The sequence below is a fragment of the Thunnus albacares genome, chromosome 19 (assembly GCF_914725855.1).
Source record: "Thunnus albacares chromosome 19, fThuAlb1.1, whole genome shotgun sequence".
Lineage (NCBI taxonomy): Eukaryota > Metazoa > Chordata > Actinopteri > Scombriformes > Scombridae > Thunnus > Thunnus albacares.
The window spans coordinates 20,346,839-20,365,905 of record NC_058124.1 but is presented as its reverse complement, the minus strand read 5'-3'; the positions used below and the strand labels follow the sequence as shown (position 1 = coordinate 20,365,905).

General features: G+C 36.6%; 1 protein-coding gene and 1 long non-coding RNA gene across 2 annotated transcripts in view; one reads left to right on the top strand and one right to left on the bottom strand.

The window, feature by feature from the left end:
• Window positions 1-1,951: 1,951 nt before the first annotated feature.
• On the bottom strand, window positions 1,952-13,061 carry LOC122970388. Its single transcript, XR_006399192.1, has 3 exons — window positions 12,974-13,061; window positions 3,629-3,705; window positions 1,952-2,186 (listed from the first exon to the last, which is right to left on the bottom strand). It is a non-coding gene; the product is annotated as an uncharacterized LOC122970388 (long non-coding RNA).
• The window catches only part of crybg2 (crystallin beta-gamma domain containing 2), a 50,406-nt gene continuing 44,165 nt past the window's right edge, over window positions 12,827-19,067 (top strand). The window contains exon 1 of the mRNA XM_044336506.1: window positions 12,827-13,250. Coding sequence (XP_044192441.1) covers window positions 13,051-13,250 — 200 coding nt within the window. The 5' untranslated portion in view covers window positions 12,827-13,050. The remainder of the gene's footprint in view (window positions 13,251-19,067) is intronic.

Below are 19,067 nucleotides of genomic sequence, written 5' to 3'. Positions count from 1 at the left end.
TTTTGATCATACTTTTATATTTACATGATGTAGCATATTAAAGATATTGTTTCTATATGCCTTGTGTTTTGCGTGTGTTTTCATGCTGGTATAAGATTTGAATAGTGACCAATCAGTTCTGAAACGCATATGTTAACCAAAATAGGCCATTACAACTATACTTGCCTCGAGGCACCACAATTTAATCATACAATACATCATCAGAGGTAATGTTACAGGCACCAAGACAAACATTCACACACACACAGTTGATAGACGCAACAGCATCATTAATCAAGCATATGGACAGTGGTACGCTGGCACTAATATGACCAAGTAGCAACCTCCGGGGCTCACAGGAAAGTCATTACTACAGCGACAATGTTGGTTAGGTAATGTGACCCTGGTGTAAACCCATATTCACAGTTCACAGTTAACCAGAGACTGTAAATGCATCATGCTTACCAAGCTAGTGGTTAGCAGCTAGCGTTAGGGTCAGTTCCATCCCCTTGTCCAAATATGGTAACCTCTGGCTCCAAAAATCCGAGATAGCGACAGTCAAAATGCAAACTCAGTGCTTCAAAACGGGAATCCACAAACCAATGAGTAACGTCACTGTGGTAATATCCACTATTTTTTACAGTCTATGAACATGAAACTTGAACATAGCCAGGCATGGCAACCACATAAACCACACACATGTACCTTGCTGGAGATGACACATAAGTCATGAGTCTTGTAATTGATTTGTGTGATTCTCCTTTTTTCATAGGAAAGTATATGCAGCCAATTTTGACCCATAACACATCAAATGTAACAATAATTGCTAAATTTAACGTATAAGAAAATATAAACAAGTTATTTTAAGAATTATTTTGTTCATCAGATCCTCTCATGGTCTTATAATATATTTGCCTGCTCTGTTCATCATATGCAATAAAATACATAAATTGTGACTATTTTAAACTAAAAATGATTTGTACATTGTTATTACTTACCAGATAAAACATTTTACTGTATGATAATTATATTGTTAGTTTTCTTCAGTGCCTATTAATTAATAGGCACTGAAGAAAACTAATTCAAATGTGGGTTAGACCTGCAAACACTCAGGCTGTATTGGTGTAAAAATCGTATAATACAACGCGCTCAACTCACAATCAAAATCAAAAAAGTTGGGTGCTGAATCCTTAAAGTATTGAAATTGAATAAAGAAGAGGATTAGGACAGCACACCTAGTGAACTGATTTTAATTTTGAATTGCCACACAGACGTTTTGGGCCAGACGCCCTTCCTCAGCATGTATGATGGCAATCCAGGTATTGTATTGGTGTAAACCCTTTCCAAACCCAATAGGAGGGTAAAATATTAAAATTTGCTTTTCTAAGTGTATGCCTGCACACTGCAGGTATTCAGCCGTTTCCCTGTCAAGGAAACTTAGCACTTGTAGAAGAGAAATTAGTGCAAGAGTAGTCTCTTCCTCCTCACAACGTCATTTTGTGACAAATTTAAGCAAACTGCTTTGTTTCGCCATACAAAGCATACCTCTTCACATCAATATTGCTGTGGGCTCCATCTGCAGACCCAGTACTCATTTGCACCAGCTGTTTGTAAGTTCAAACTCAGCCTTATTATAACTTAAACTTAGTGCAGATTTACACATCACTAAATCATAAGTGGTTGCACCACACAGTTCTTTATAGAGATTTTTACACATACTAAATTCCAGGTGGAACTGTTGTGTAAGCTAGCCAAATGAACCCACTGCCAAAGCTATAACATTAACGTCCTAACATTTGAGCCGTTTAGATTTAAGAGTAAAATAGTAAATATGAATATGGTCAACATATCTGACCTGACACTTTACATTTTACAGAACAAACACAGGAAACCACAAGTTACAAAACTTTATTGCGAAACATTTATGAAAAAAAAAAAGACTAAATGACCAATGATAATTTCCTGACACTGTAAACTGCATGAATACTACTAATTCTAAAACAAACATATTTCTCCAGGTATGCAGATAGAAATAAAAGAGACCTACTTCCACAAAGGATTGGCAGTTCAGTTTATTTATTTATTTATTTTGCCTTTTGGCTCCTGAAACCGTTATTTTTGGAAGTTATGTTACAGCTCGTGATGCTACAGTGACTTCTCGTTTCCATAGTTGGTTGCTTCTTATTGGATGGCACCACAAATGTCTCCTAACAAACAGATTTACACATCATGAAAGTTTTTACTAGCTAAGACATTTCTTACATTTAATGGTGCAACCTGATTTAGTAAAGTATTTAGTAGTTACATAGAACGTAGGAAGGACTTCACACACAAACTTGATGGATTTAAGAACAGTTGGTGCAACCCAGTCCAGTTTCTCATGTTTCAGTTTCTAATTGGTCATGGCACCACTTACCTTTCATTTCATAGATCATATATTCTTCAGGTGAGACCCTTAGAACATCTACTATGTACAACCATTTTATTTCAGTCAGTCATCTCACATGGGATATGAGTGTATTTATTTTACTATAGGCTATAGCACCTTTTTTAGAGGATCAGAGAATCTCACATTGAATTCTGAATTTGATGGGGAGCTACTGAGGAGAAATCAAGATTCGTGTCACATGACTGATTATGTGAATGTGGTATTTGTACAGCATCTAGGCTCTGACCTTGTCATTCCCCAGAACAGGAAACACATCATAGCATAGCACAGAGTGGGAAGTGACAACGATAACATGCCCCTTATAACCCGTCTCCTGTTTTGTAGGAAACGAAATTCCTGTTGGATCACTTTTCTTAGGAATATTATGAGGAAATTTAATTTTTTTAGTTCATGTTCTGTTCTTAGACTTGGTGCATTACAAAAAAAAGTCCCTGTGACCTGAAGCATGAAATACAATGTGCTTATTATGATTTACAGAAACCACGGCACTGTATATAAATGTGACGCTTCCATCCAAAAATCTTTGCCTCTGAACATAATCCAGATAGCCATTATGTTTGCCATCATAACATAAATGGGAAAACACTTTTGTAATACAGTATTTTAAAGAAACAGGGTTACTTATGAAGTACACTGCCATAATGAAAACTGTGCATCGGACATAAGAAGAGTATGCCATGTGAGTGTAGTGACAACTGCTGGTTGACTGCTGAGCTAGCTTCTCTTGTATTATCTACAGTATGTTTTCCTCACATTTAGAAGGCTTGATTTTAGGCTTCTGTTTTAAATAATTTTAGACTTTCTATTTTATTCTTAAACTTTGTCTGTTGCCAATATTTAGAGAGTTATTTTTTGTTTTTAATTGTGTCTTCAATTTCTCTGTAAAGTACTTTGGTCAACTCTTGTTTTTTGATATACTCTATAAATATATTTGACTTGAATTGACTTAACTTGGCTCTCTGTGATTTTAGAACACATTTTATATCACTGGTCTTACAAACTCTCCTCTTCTTCCTCTTATCATCTGATTATTTGAAATGCGACCATGTCATATCAAAGAAGCAAGAAAAGCCTAACTGGACATTGTAACAAAATTCTCTCTCTATTAAAACAATAACTAAAAATCAGACTGACACAGTTACTGGGCCTGTTGTAGGCATGACCACAATGCATACGCCCTTAAACATCCTGCTTACTCACCTTCTCTTGCTGGTAATAAACTCTAGGAAGTCCCACGCTACATCCCCCCTGTTGGGTCTCTGTTCATGCTGTCTTTCCTAGAAAATACAGGAAATGGAACTAGTCAGCCAGAAATGAAACTATGAAAAAGCACCATTTACATCACAATTTTTATGTAAGAAAATCATTGAGTGTGAAAACAAATACTCCTTTTTTCTGTCTGTCGTTGTTACTGTGTAACTTTGCATATTTTAAAAGGGAGGGACAAAACTGTGAATAACCAGTCCTGCCGGTAATTGTTTAACATTGCACGTGTTTAGTTATACCACATTTTCAAGGTCTTTTACACTCTCAGTTTGATTATCAATTGGAAATAGAGATACTCTGGGGACAGAATTCTTATTCAAGGGTGAACATACTGATAAAAGTACTGCATCATTGCCTCAAGAGCACCTTTTTCTCAGATAAATGTGTCTAGATTTAGAACATGTCTCTGCTTTTCTCAAGCCAACAGCAGATTTACAAGCACAGCAGGCAAACTTGAGTGGACATGAAACCCAAAAACATGATTCTAACTTGATGACTGTCATCCAATGACAGTAAGACACACTTTCAATCAACAAAATCTATAGCAAAGTTACTGTAAGCAAGGTTTGCTCTTTACAGTAATTCTCTCTCAGTCTCTCTCTCTCGCTGTTTGTTTCTCAACTTCTCTCTCCCTCTCTCAACCACTTTCTTTTTCTTTTCGCTGTGCAGTGACTCCTCATAGTGTTTCCTATTGTGATTGTGGGGTTCTCCCCCGCAGTAGAAACCTACATACCACTGGCCAGAATAAAAACACCTCAAACCTTTTAATGTGCGCAGTTAACCTGTAGTGATGACAGGAAATCCTTTTCTTCTGGCACACTGCCAGCCACAGTTCCAACTACTCGTTACTTTATCCTATTGTGCAATTAAGCAATAGAGGAAGAAGCCATAGCCAGAGATAAGAGGTGCAAAATAAATATGTGCATGCTGTTTTGATAAAGACAAGTGAGAAGAGAAGAAAGAAGAAGAGATGAGAAAAACATGATAACATCCAATAGAGCCAATGTCCTCTTTCATAGACAGATAACCAGTTGAGTCCCCCTCAAACTGCAGACAGTTCATTCACATACTGCATACACTGAAACATTCACATGATGTTGAATCACATAAATATAATATTCATACATAGTCCTAAAGCACACAGAAACCAGGATTGGGTTGCAACAGCTATGTGTAATCATTAATCTTTTATTGTTTTTGTGTAAAGTCCTCTATAAATTCTTAGTAACTACTAGCTATAGTTTCAAACTGGTGATTTACTAAAATGGGTTGCAACATTAAAACTTAACAAATGTTCTAGTAAAGACTTCTATCATGTGTAAATTGGTTGCTAGGAAGCATCTGTTGTTGCTGTTCAATCAAATGCAAGCAAGTATGTAAACAAGATGTCACTATAGTTACAAAAGTTATAACATAACTTTGAAAAATAACAGTTTTATTAGGTCAAAAAATATATTAAACTCACTGACAGTCCTTTGTAAATGTAGATATATATGCATATGTGTGTTTCATAGCCAGTTGGAACCATACAGCTTAAAGTGAGTGGAAAATATCTGATTATGCAAGGTAATGTAGTAGCAAACTAATGTTAGCTTGTCATTTGGTTCAGTTAGCTATGTAACAGGCAGGTAGTTCAATAAGGAGAGATCAATTAGAAGTATATAACAATATTTATTGATGTTAGAAAAAAAAAAAGATTTTTGGTGATTAGACTCCATAGAGGTGAGGAAATTTCATAAAGAGTAGGCCCACATGAACATAGGTGGTGGTTGATGGAAACCTTTGGACAAGTCTCGGGTGGTGGTGGGTTGAGCTACAGTAGGTCTGAAAGTAAAAATCACAAATCACAAAAATTTCAGCGATATTTAAAGAATGGCATTCGGGAACTGATTGACCTGACAAGTGTGAGCAGAAAGATTATTGGTCAGGTATGGTGATGTCAGAATTGTGAATGAGGCGATTTTGATAGCATGGGAAAGCAGAAGTGACAGCGTGGGAAAGCAGAAGTGATGGAGGGAGATGACTGAGGTCTACCCTTTAAGTAGTGTCCATCAGCCCTCCATTTTTCAACCTGTTCAATGAAGCCCGACCGAACAAAAAATGTAACAACACATTTTTAACCTTCTTTTGTACAGGAAACACACAGCAAACAGTAAAACAGTAGAAATGGACATATTCAGGTGTGTTACAAAATACACATCCCTCCCCTGCATTCAAATCCAGCAGAGAAGAAAAGAGGAGAAGAGACAACTAACATGAATAAGAAAAAAAATCTGATAAGTGATTTTGACACCATGGACATTAATCAAAGTGAAAAGGACATACAGCAGAACAACAGATATTTAGCAACGTTGTCTTTGGCAGGACTTTCAACCGACTGGCTGAGAGGACGAGGTTCACATGACTCAGACATCCTGTTTATATGTTCTTCCTCTCCAATTATCTCTTGACACTCAACTATTTCATAAACCAGACACCATATAGTTCCCTTCTGCTGCTGGCCACCTTCATAGCGGGCTCAATTCATTTAGCGCATAAGAATCACAACAGGAAATCCTTTAACATGCCACAAAGAGTGGCTGACATGCACAAATGAAAGACACACACATACACACACATAAAAGAAAAACAGTCTGGTGCTAGGTTGCAGCATGTTGTTACAGTCATTCAAGTGAATCAAAAAATGTGTTCCAAGTAATTACTTCAAGAGGTGCACAGCTCACCTCATCAAAGAAGTATTCTTTAGGGTATGAATGAAAATTTCCAGGGAAGTTGTAATTGTTTCAGATGCATCCATTTTACATGCCAAAAGCTTTGTCTTTAGTTTCCTTTCTTAATTATTTCAAAATTTAATTCGAGGATAAATCGCTTGAGATGCATTATCTCAAGTGTCCTTAGAGGACGTCCTCCTCTCTTGTAATTAGTGGGAAATGGATTCAAAGTTTTCAGTTTCTATGGAGGAAATTCATAGCCTACTGCGGGGACATGAGAGGAACCCTTGTAGAAATCATTGCTTTACACAATGAAACATCTGATTGGAGTCATTTCCTTTTTTCCAGAGAACACAACAAACATTTCATAGACAGTGGGTATGTCATACCTCACTAGCCACAACCTATAGTGCTTTTACTTTGCATTCAAAAAGCCATCACAACCCCAAAGAGCACATTATGCACCATCAACTACTGAACCCTGACCCCTGTATTTTGCCGCTGATAGATAGAGAGGAGTTGTAGGAGGTTTTTGGTTTTTGCAATTCATTCATTCCGGACAGTGCAGTGTGTGTCATGACCATCATGTATACGGGAAATTTTAAAGCATTGTCACTATATCCATTCCTTTTCTTAGAAATGATAATACCAAAGTGATACAGTTATAGAGGCAGAGAGGGGAGGAGAGAAAGACAGAAAAGGAGAACAAAGAAAGATGTGTTTAGTTTAGTAGTCATTTGCTTGTCTAATTCTCAGAAAATTCATTTTAATCACTTTCGTATTTTCAGTGCCAATTTAGACCTTGGTAACAGTTAACTCGTGATTATGATTTATGTGTATTAACTATTATATATTGACTGCTATATCAGTAAGTACAGCAACACAACCCCTGTGGTCACAAAATCCCCTCAATCCTACCCAGGCCATTGCTACCCTTTCTTCCCAGCAGATGTTTTAAAAGGGGACATGTCATGCTTTTTGTGAATTTCTGTCATTTATATACTGTTTAAATGCCAGATGCCTATGTTAAACATAGTTAAAGATACAAAACTTGAGGTGAATGTATATAAAAATGCCTCCTTCAAGTCAAAAGGCTCTGTTTACAAAGTTAGACTCTACTTCCCCATCAAACTAATGTCAAATTGTTCGCACGTGCCCACAAATGGCCATCTAATCCATAGACTTTGTTGCTATAGTTGTTCCACTCGCAAATTTCAGATCAGATTTGGGCTTCAACATGTAAGGATGTTCATTATTCAAGTAAAAAACAGGAAAAAGAGTCGGCTCATTGGGAGGGGAGCCTTAAAGACACAGGTGCTAAAATGGCCTGTTTCAGACAAAGGCTGAACTGAGGGGCTGCATAAAGGGCAGATATAAGATAAATAAGAAGTTTCTTGAAGTCTCCAGGCCTAGAATGAATCACTGTTTAAGTACAAATATGCTAGATCCAATTATTACTCTGATCTGATTTCTATCAACAGAAACAACCCTAGACAACTTTTTCGTGTCCAGGTGCACTCCTAGGTACCTGTAGGACTGCACTAAGTCTACATCCTCCCCCCCGATGGAAACAGGGGTGATGGGGGGCTGGAGGATGGTGTAGTAGGTAGGTATTTATTAATTGATTGATTGTATTAAAGGATAGGTTCACGGTTTTTCAAGTCCGTCTGAACACTGAAACAGGTTTTGTTTACTTTAATCATTGCTGCTGTTCATGCTGACTAATAAAAATCCCCTGCAGATGTGGCTTCAGCCCTCTGAGTTAGTCAAATAAGTAGAAATCTTCCAGTCTTTTTAGTAAAAAAATCCCTCTTTGTATCTCAGTGTTTTCCTGTTCAGCTGAAGTGGAGAGGTTGTAACAAAAAGAGGGAATTTGGCACTAAAATTACAGTAACTTTAAAAGATATTGAATTGACTTGACTAATTTGGTCAGATGAAGCCTCATATTATCTTCAAATAAACTTTTAAATACGCAACACAGAAGGATGGCTGAAATTTTGTTCCCTATTACTTACATTGAAAGTGCATTATGAAGGGATATCTTAATGGCCAGTATGCACAGGAGGAATGATTACAGGAAGAAAAATATGTGTCAGTGTTCATTTGGGTGCCTGACTATTGTTTTAGGACACACTTGAAAAATTGTGAACCTATCCTTTAATATACTGTTTTTAAATTTGGTGGCTAGCTGGGCTCTATGCTATACTAATATCCTCTTGGAATAGAGCCCATTTGAACACTGAAACAGGTTGTGCTCACTGTAATCATTCATTCTGTTCAACTGGCCATTTAAAAAACAAACAAACATCTTAATCCACTTTCAATGTACCTGACAAAATACTCAGCCCTCTTTTTATTCTAAAGTTTATCTGAAGCTTATATGAGGATTCAGCAATTCAAGTGGACATCTTCCAAAATTGCAGTATTTTTAGTGTAAAATTTCCTCTTTGTACTTCCCTGGATAGTGTTTCCCTGTTAAATTGTGGTGAAGGGATAGTAACTAAAATACAGAGTTTTGTACTAAAAATTAATTATAATTATATTATATTAATTATAATTTTTGGAAGATATTGACTTGATTTGACAAATTTGAAAGGCTGAAGTCCCATGTTGGCTTCAGATAAACTTCTGAATACATTTTTGCTAAGGAGGAGGACTGTAGATGTTGTCAGTATGAATAGGAGGGATGATTACAGTAAGAAAAACCTGTTTCAATGATAATATGGGCACCTAACTATTGCTTTAAAACTAACTTTCTGCGAACCTATGCTTTAAGTGTGCATACTAAGTAGTTAAAAAGATTCTGGTTGCAAAGGTAACAAGGTTTTTATCAAGTGACAAAATTAAATATCAATAACATAGCAGTTAACCAAATAGATAAACAGATGACACAGACACAGTGTTTTTTAAATGAGCATAGCCAAGCCCTTTTGCACCATTGGCTTCTTTCTTGGAAGAGCCTTGTGTTAGATAATCACCAAATATCTTCACTATGTATCACTCAAACGAACGCTGTAACCTCAGGCATTACGTGACTTTCTGTTTTAATTCAACAGAAAGATCCTAAGGCTGATAATGTTAAATGGCAAGGGAGGATGAGTGTGTGTTTTTTACGTGGGTGAGTTTGAATTGCTTTGAGAGGGCCTAAGACAGAGACAAAACAGACTTTACTCCGATGACAGTGTTTCCTTTCAGTTTTAAGTTACTGACAGCCAGTGATTGGCTATTGTGATTTTCCCCCAAATGCAGATTACAGACTTTAGTTTCTGAGGTGCATGCCTTTGATCATATATCATAGAGGGTCCATTGATTTTGTTCATCACTACATTATTAGTCCCAGTTTGACCTGTGTTTGGCTTTCAGCTGTAGTTATTCTTTTAGTCAGCATTAAAGGCCATATACATGGGTGTGGGGAAATGAGTAATAAGACAAGGCTGTGATGTCATAGCAATAAGCTAACCGGGTCTAAAGGTTTAATGTATAAAGATAAAATAAAAAAAATGGTGGTTTCTTTTTTCAAAACAGAAAATACACCATACAATATATAGTATATCCTGTATGCACATGCTGTTGCCACCACCCTTAAACCTCTGGATGCAATCTACCACAGTGCCATTCGATTCATTAAGCAAGACAGCTATCGCACTCACCACTTTGAAAAGGTCTGACGGTTGTTATTGACATCTAGAAGGCACCAGCATACCTGTACCCTCCTCTGTAAGGCCTTGCTATCTAAATTGCTGAATTATTTAACCCGCTTAGTTGAAATCAGAGTCAATACACATGACACCAGATCACATAGCAGGGTTATTTTAAAAGTTCCTCTTATAAACTCTGAACTGGAGAAGACTGGTTTGCAGTAAAATGTACCTTTCTACTGGAATGAATTGCAAAATAGCTTAAAGTTGGAGACACTTGTTCCACTGGGGGACTTTACTAGCTGATATCTTTCATAATGTGTGTGATGTTTTAAGAAGTGTAGACACACTACTTGAGTGAGTGTGTATGATGATTGTTTTGTCATTGTGACGTGAATGAACCATCTCATTATGATCCTATGTTTATGTAACCTGTTCTCAGGTCTCTCTTACAAAAGAGATCTTAATTTCAATGAAGTTTCCTGAATAAAGCTTAATAAGAATAAGAATAAGAATAAGAATAAGAATAAGAATAAGAATAAGAATAAGAATAAGAATAAGAAGAATAATAATGATAATAAAGTTTACATATAGTGAGTTTACTTTAGTAAACACTAAAACAATACTCTGAATGTTTTAGAGTGACGTTTTAGAAATGTACTGTAACCCTAGTACTAATACATTCCAAAATATTTTATTGCAAAATTGTATTTTAAAAAAAATTATCTCTCCCTGAAAAACATACACTCAAGTGTGACACACAATCCTACAATATGAGAGATCAGTCACTTAAATCTTAATCTTTGGCTAAGTCTTCAAAAGTGCAAGTTTAACTTGTGGCAACTGTGGTAATTCTATTAATTGTAATTTTGTGTTTTTATGCACCACTAAAACACAATATCAGCAGGCATTAAAAGAGTATTAAGGCTGGTTCTGCTTCATTATCTGATCTTGAGGCTCTGTCTTCTAGGAAACCTGAGTAAAAGTAAAAGAAAAAGTAAAAGAGTCTTAAGACCTTTACTATTTCAAATGATATTGTGCTTATATGGTGCAATATTGTGTTTGATCAAAATAACCATACAACAACCCTGAGGACATTCAACATAAGAAAACTGCACACAATGCAAAGACAAGAGGAAGAACAGGAGTTAATAGGGGCCAAGCAGCTCATTTTTGCCCTGGGGTAAAAGGAAGCAGGTTAATCAGGCCATAAATTTGAAGTTTTTACGAGTTAATTACAGTTAAAGGTTGACAGCAATAACCATAGTTCAATGAAAGTGAAAAGAGAAACAAATTAACTCGACTGCAACAGTCCATGATCATTTCCATGAGGGACTTTTAGAAGTTCCCAAACTGTTGCGAAGGGGGGTGGGGGTGGGGTGAGGTGGGGGGGGGGGGACTATTTTCAGCTGACTTTATTCATTCTTCAATCTTAAGGGGACTTTATTCACTCTTCAATCTTCAGGGGACTTTATTCACTCTCCCTATAAAAGTGAGATCATGCAAGATGTGTATTTTTAGCGCCTTATCTCTTGTTATCGCCCCATCATAAACCACGGCACCAAGATACTGTGGGTGGCTACTGTTAGCAATACCAGGCGTTTGATTATTATCAAAATGACATTTTAATGGCTGGGTCACATACTATGTTTTAAGTAAATTGTTGGGTTGGGTTTTTTTTGTTGATGTTGGGTTTTGTTTTTCAAGAATGGCTGTGAATATAATGATCTGAAAATTAAAGAATTTATTTGCATATGTTAAAGGTAAATGTTGACTGTAATTTCTGTCGTGCAGTAGGAAGGATGTTTGCTTTGGGTCCTTATCGTTTTATTTTTATTGAACAGTCAATGCATCAGTTCATATTCCTTTCCTTATCAAACGGGTGGCACTTCATGACTTTACAGTCATTCAGTAATTGCTTTGAATGGATTGACCGAGCTGGTAGCGCCATCGTGAGGCAGAATAAGCCACATGCATATACACGAATACACAGGCCTGGTTGAGAAGCTCCGTCTCCTTCAATCTGATGTGTGAGAAGGCTGCAAACTGAAGAGACACCACAAGATGTCGCTGTAGATCCACTGAGATTGTATTTGTTCAGGTAAACTATTATAATATGAGCCACTTACTCTGTAAATTACTCAATTAACACATAAACCTTATTCATTATTGGAGTAATTATCATCTAGGTTTTGAGGTGCTCCTAAGAGATTTTTCACTTTTGTTACCCTCCCTGGCGAATGAATAATAAGGTCATGTTAGGATTTCTGTGTTTTTTGTTACCTCTTCATCATCAGACTCACAACCTGTACCAAGATTTGGTTTACTTTCTTGACATAACTGATATTTATAAAGTAGGCTACAACACACCAGACTGTCAGTGATAGAATGATGGACTATTAGCATCATTGTCCCAGGTGATTTCACATTTTAGTTATTTTATTTGTCTGACCCAATAAGTACTTAAAAAAAACAACCACAGGTAAATTAAACCACAAAATCATACACTTAATACAAATAAAAAATAATAAAATATGGTCAAAACCTGAAGGAAGTTTTGGAGCAGAAGGGGTGAGTAAGTGTGCATTATCTTAGGTCTGAATATGTATTGCAAGCAACCTGGGGAAGTCTTGAACACCCAAAAGTACATAAAAGACAATAAACAAACAAATTTTGAATTAATTTTCTATAAGAATATGCTTGCATATTTGATAGTGGATAATGTGTCACTATTGTCTGCGGGCACTGAGAGGCTGTCTTGTCTGGGTTGGGTGTTGCTCTACCGGGGCGTGTCGCCACACCTGAGCTCTACCTGCCGCACAGAAAATGAAGCGGTGGGAGCAGCTGTCATCTGTCAAGTGCCATCAGTGAAGTATTCTCTGTTTACGCTCCAAACGAGTGTTATCATCGGGCTTTAATCATACAATTACCTTTGGGAAAGTTGCTTTGACTCCTTCAAAGACCAGCCGGACCTTCTCTGCCATCGGTGACACATCAGCCTGTGGAGATGGCGAAGAAGAGTTCATCCAGAAAATCCCTGAAAAGTTTGTTCTCCAGGAGTGAAGCCAGCCTGGACAAATCGGTGGAGAAGGATGCGAGCAAAAACGGGGGAGAGAAGAAGAGGTTCAAGTTTTTAAAATTGAAGACGAAGTCGAAGGGTGGCTCTGCCTCCGAGAAGTCAGCAAATGAGGACCAGCAGGTGTCCAGGTAGGCACAGAATGTTTGCAGAATGTCGAGATATTGAATCAGTGGCCGGTTTTCATGTCCATGCATGTGTCATATGGCTTCTTACGGGGGAGCAGCAACGTGAAGCAAGTTCTGATGCTTTAAAGAGCTATAAAGGTGCAGATAGCCTGAAGTATTAATTACCTTCTGTCGCCTACAGCTGCCTCCTATTTATTGCTGCCTTTATATTCCATCGCATATTACTACACCCATCATTTAGAAGTTTAAAATACCTCATACTATAAGACCTGTGTGATGTTTTGGACTGATGCCATCAGTGCCGTAGTGATATAGATCTCATCATACAGTAAGTTATCTTGAAATCAGCGCAGAAATTTAACACAAAGTGTTACATGAAGTTGGGGTATAAAAACTTGCCAAATTAATTTCCATAAATTTACCATGACTTTGTAAACCATTCAGTTGATAATCACTTACATAACCTGTCTAGTCAGGACTGTTGAAAGGGGGGATGTGAAATCTATGAAATTCAGTCCAATCTTTTGGTTATTGGTCAACTGTGTGAAAGAGCAACTGAAACATGGAGAAATCAAACCCTCTTTAGTCCTCTGAAAGCTTGCAGAATACTCCAGGGCCATATGCAGTAAAACAAACAGTTTCAGAAAAGTTATTTTTATTTCAGTCCAGCATGTTTTAGCTAGAAAAAATATTAGGCATGTCATATTTTAGTCAAAGGCAAAATACATGATTGAGGGCTGGCATTCATTAACACAAAAATTGTATACCTTATGTAAATGTAGTTTAAACAAAATAGTTAGACTCATCTGCACTTAGTATTAAGTAGATCCTGTCTGACACTAGATTTTCTTGACTGATACAGGTATCTGATGACAGAAAAAAAGAACAATTTAAGCAAGGTGAAAAAGTTGCAAGATATAAGAAAGGAGTAAGAATTCTATTGCAGTACTCTTAGTCATGTGCTGCTGGCAGGCTGTTTTACAGCTTACCAAGAAATTCAGCATTGTAAACATAGGTGGACCAACATCTGCTAAAGTGTGATACTTAATGCTTATTTGTAAACGGCAAAGTTTGCTCAACAAACTGTAATGGTTGTCTTAAAATTATACCCCTTAAACAAGAATTAGTGTTTCTTAATTACTACCAATATATTTGTGATCAGCCAGTTGCAGAAAGATGTTCCACCTCTTCACAGTCAATCAATGCTCCAAACTAATGTAGGAATCCAGACTATTGGTGGACATACTGTTCTCATTGCTTTAGTTCATCAATGCTTCTGTCAGTGGACTGTACCAATGAAGCTGATATCAGTGACGGAAAGAAACTAACTACATTTACTCAAGTACTGTACTCATTTACTCTGTACTTATACTTTACTTGAGTATTTCCATTTGATGCTACTTTATACTTCTACTCCACTACATTTCAGAGGGAAATATTGTACTTTCTATGCCACTATATTTATTTGACAGCTTTAGTTGCTTTTCAGATGAAGATTTGACACAATGGATAATATAACAAGCTTTTAAAATACAACACATTGTTAAAGACGAAACCAGTGGTTTCCAACCTTTTTGGCTTTTGATGTCTTATAAAAAGCAGTGTGTAGCCAGGTCACATTTCAGATGTCTATGAGTTGTTAACAGCTCCACCAAATAGTGATCTTTGTCCTCTAAACTTCTCACATGGTTCAAATGAGCCAATATTTCACTAAAATCAAAGATTAGAGAAAAATTGCAGGACTTTTACTTGTAATGGAGTATTTTTACATTGCAAAAATACCAAAATATTTGCTGTAACCAGCTTCTCAAATATTAGAATTTGAGGCTTTTCTTTGTCATACATAATAGTAAACTGAATATCTTTGGGTTTTGGACTGTTGGCCATACAAAAAACAACATTTGAAGATGTCAGCTTGGACTGTGGGAAATTATAACAGCCATTTTTCAACATTTACTCACATTTTATATACAAAACTATTAAATGAATAATCAAGAAGATAATCGTCAGATTAATCAATAATGAAAGTAATCATTAGTTGTGGCCCTGAGTGAGTGTTAAACAGTAGAGTTTGGGGGTGACTTTGAGCAGTGTCATACATGCAAGAAGTACACCTAGAAGACTTTTACGGTTCAATTGGAAGTATTTAACAATGTGAACTTTACTATATTTGTCTGCAGTGTTCACAAAGGAATGAAGACACGCTGCTCTGTTTAAATCCCTACACAATATATAAGCAACAGGGTGTGCATATATGCACAAGTGAGGTGGTGGTTGAGCCACAAGTCACATGCCAGGATAATGTAATCATGTTGTTCATGTTGTTGGAGACCAGACTGAGTGACAGCTTGTGTTTACACAGTGAAGAAAATAAAGGATGGGCTGACACTGCAAGCACCACCTTTGCACACAAGAGCTGCATGCAGGGGTTACACAAGGGTAACAGCGCATGAAGGACTCATATTGAGTACAAAATAATAAATGGTAACCTACAAGAAGCTTCCACTTATACATTAATATTAATTTTCAGGACAGAAGTACAATAAATTAGATATAATGAAAAGAAAAACGTGCCTTTCCTCTTAATAGCCCTTTATCCCACTGATTGTTTATCTTAATCACTTCTTGAAAGCAATTATGGAATGCATTATATAGCTTTCTATTAAAGTCATTTACAGTGTATGGATTTGTTTTTGTCCTATATTGGAGTTAAATCCAGATGTAGACTAAATCTGTTTCTGTTGTTAGTGAAAGGATTTAGTTTTAATCCCTGTCCAGGATGTTATCTTAAAGACTTGCGGATTTCAGAGTCTAGGAAATAAATCTTTAAGTTCTTTAGTTTGTTTTGGCTTTATAGCATTTCATACAGTTCAAGGCGATGTCAAAGTCATATTGGACTTAAACTTAACCACCGCTTTATGAAATTACAGAAGAAACACTCAAGTTCCCCTTTCACGTAAGTCAAGCACACCCAAAACCACAGTATGTTGTAAGGCTTATTGGTCTCCTGAGTGATATTGTGGATTAATGGAGATACTGTAGAGAAACCTGCCACTCCACATACCTATTACTTTGTCATGAATCATTTACACAAATGCACACACACACCATTATTGTGTCAAGGGATACAGTTTGGCAACATCTTAGTCACAGTTACAGCTCAGAGGTGTCTCAACTGTGTTTAAATATCTTGCATTATTCAGAGCAATCACGTTCAAAGTGAGTCACTCTATTGTGGAACCTGTTACCTTTGTTTAGGAAGTGTAAGCAAGTTAAGGTTACATAAACTGTGCTTACTGTACACTTGATACCCCTGAATACTTATTCTCACAGAAAATTTTATTATTATTCAAGCAGAATACACCGTGATCATGAGCTAGCCTACACTGTCACTGAATAATTTTTTTGGTATGGTTATATTGGCATGTTAAAGAGGACATAACATGCTTATCTCTAGGTCTATATTTTTATTCTGGGGCTTTACTGGAATACCTTTGCATGATTTACAGTTAAAAAAACTCCCTATTTATCTTTTATTGGCCTGTTATGCAGCCCATCAGTTCAGCCTCTGTCTGGAACAGGCCGTTTTAGGTCCTGTCTCTTTAAAGGTACCTATTATGCTTTTCCTTATTTTCAGACATATGGATAATGTCACAATGTCGGATGTTCATATTAAAAGTGGCCTTGTCAAATAATGAGGTAAACGTATGTAGAATTAATCCCTCTGAGCAAAAAGCACCGGCTTCAGAGTGCTCTGAACGCTCGCTTTCCAACAGTTTTTTCTACTTTCAGCCCGAGCCGACGTTGATTCATGACGGATTTCTTTATATGGTAATTTGCGCCAGGCATAGCGCACAAGTTCACTACTCCACTCTGCTAACATTATGGTGTTTTTCCATTGTTTTTGGAGTAGTCACACTGAGCCGTGACTCCATGACACAGCAGAGCAAAGTAAAATAAGTAGCTTCTGTTGGAGGAGTGCTGGTAGTCTGCAGCTCTTAATCAAACATCATCACTGTGGCTATTTCTGCTTGTACTATTCGTCCCTGCATTATTTCTAACTCATTCGCTGAACAAATAGCTCCAAATATCTCCATATGTTGTTGTTTTGACTGTTTTTTAGTGCCACTAACAAAGCTCTGCTAATTCAGTGAGTAAATTCTTCACAATAAGTCTCCTGTTATGTAGTATTTTAAAAGCTTTTAATTTGAAGTAGTAAAGCAGAAAATGTTCGGTTTGCATCAGAGGCAACTTTACACAACCCTGATATGTAAATCTGGCCAATCAGAACAAAGTGGGCTTATTGGGAGGGGGGCCTTGAAGAGACAGGAGCTAAAATGGACTGTAAAGAGACCAAGGCTATAATGAAGGGCTGCATAAACTGCAACGAGGACTAGCCAATCAGAGGCAGACCTCTGCATAGCAGTATGATTTTGCTTCTTTTTCATATTCTTTACTTGAAATATAAACTTCTCAAATACATCCATACATGTTCAAGCCCAAATCTGATCTGAATTATGAGAGTGAACAAAGCAAACAGCTTGGGGAACAACCTTAGCAACAAAGACTACGGCACGGATGAACGATCTGATGTCAGTTCTATGGGGAAATAGAGGTAAAGAGCAGGCTGAAGCTCTGGCTTTTGACATACAAGGGACATTTTACATACATTCACCTCACCTCTTGGAACTTTGATCAAGTTTAACATAGACATCTGACATCATAACAGTATAAAAATAACAGAAAATCACAAAAAACTATGTTATGTCCTCTTTTAAAGGATATAGTGCAGAAATTATTTGTTTATCAATCGATTTGTGGATCTACAGAAGATTAAAAGACAATACATATTAGAATTTATTAATTATTTGTCAGTTGTCAAACAAAAATACCAAAATATTAATGGTCCCAGCTTCTTAAATATGACAATTTGCTGCTACTCTATGATTAATTTGAAAAATCTTTGGAGTGTTGGCTCCCCTGAGTTTTGAGGCCGATGCTAATATTATTTAAGATTTAAAAAAAAAAAAAAAAAAGTCAGATAATGATATATAGAACAATAGTCAATAGTTTTTAAAAGATCCTTTTACACATTTTTTTAAAAAAGAATTGTAACCAATTTTGCCATGTGCGAAACAGAACATATTGCACCTGAAAACAACTATGTTATGACGACACTGTTTATGTTTCTGTACTGTCACAGGATGTTACTTTTTGGTGGACATATACATGTACATGGATACTGATGTATCTACAATAAGCCAATGTTGGCTGATACAGTATATAGGCCCAGACAAATTATCGGTCTAGCATAGTTTTATAGACTAAATGATCATTAAATTAATCAAAAAATCAAAAGAGATCAATCGATAATCAAAATGTCGCTACTCTAAAATATTACATGTCTGAATAAAGTGTGTGTCAAACGTCCTTCTAGTAAGTATGAGACCATTCAAGACCCATGTGTTGCAATACTTCAGAACTAGTGGAGCTCATGTACAGGCGCCATCGTTTGTCTAAAAGTTCATGTTTATATTCTTGGATCTTTCACATTTGTCTTTCAAAGTACAAGCTCTGTATTAAGTGTGACATTCGTCTGGAATTCACCCTCTGGTGACATTTTGCTTTTCCTCATTATTGTCCAATCATTATTGACAGACCAAGTGAGATAGCACCAGAGGAATTCTTAAAGCGGGGTCCAGCCTAGGTAGTGATTCCATTGTCAGTAAAATCTATGGTGGGTTTAAAGTCTAGTGTACTGCTGATACTGCTGATGAGTTAAATTATCTGTTCTATTCAATCTATTCTTCTGTTGATAAA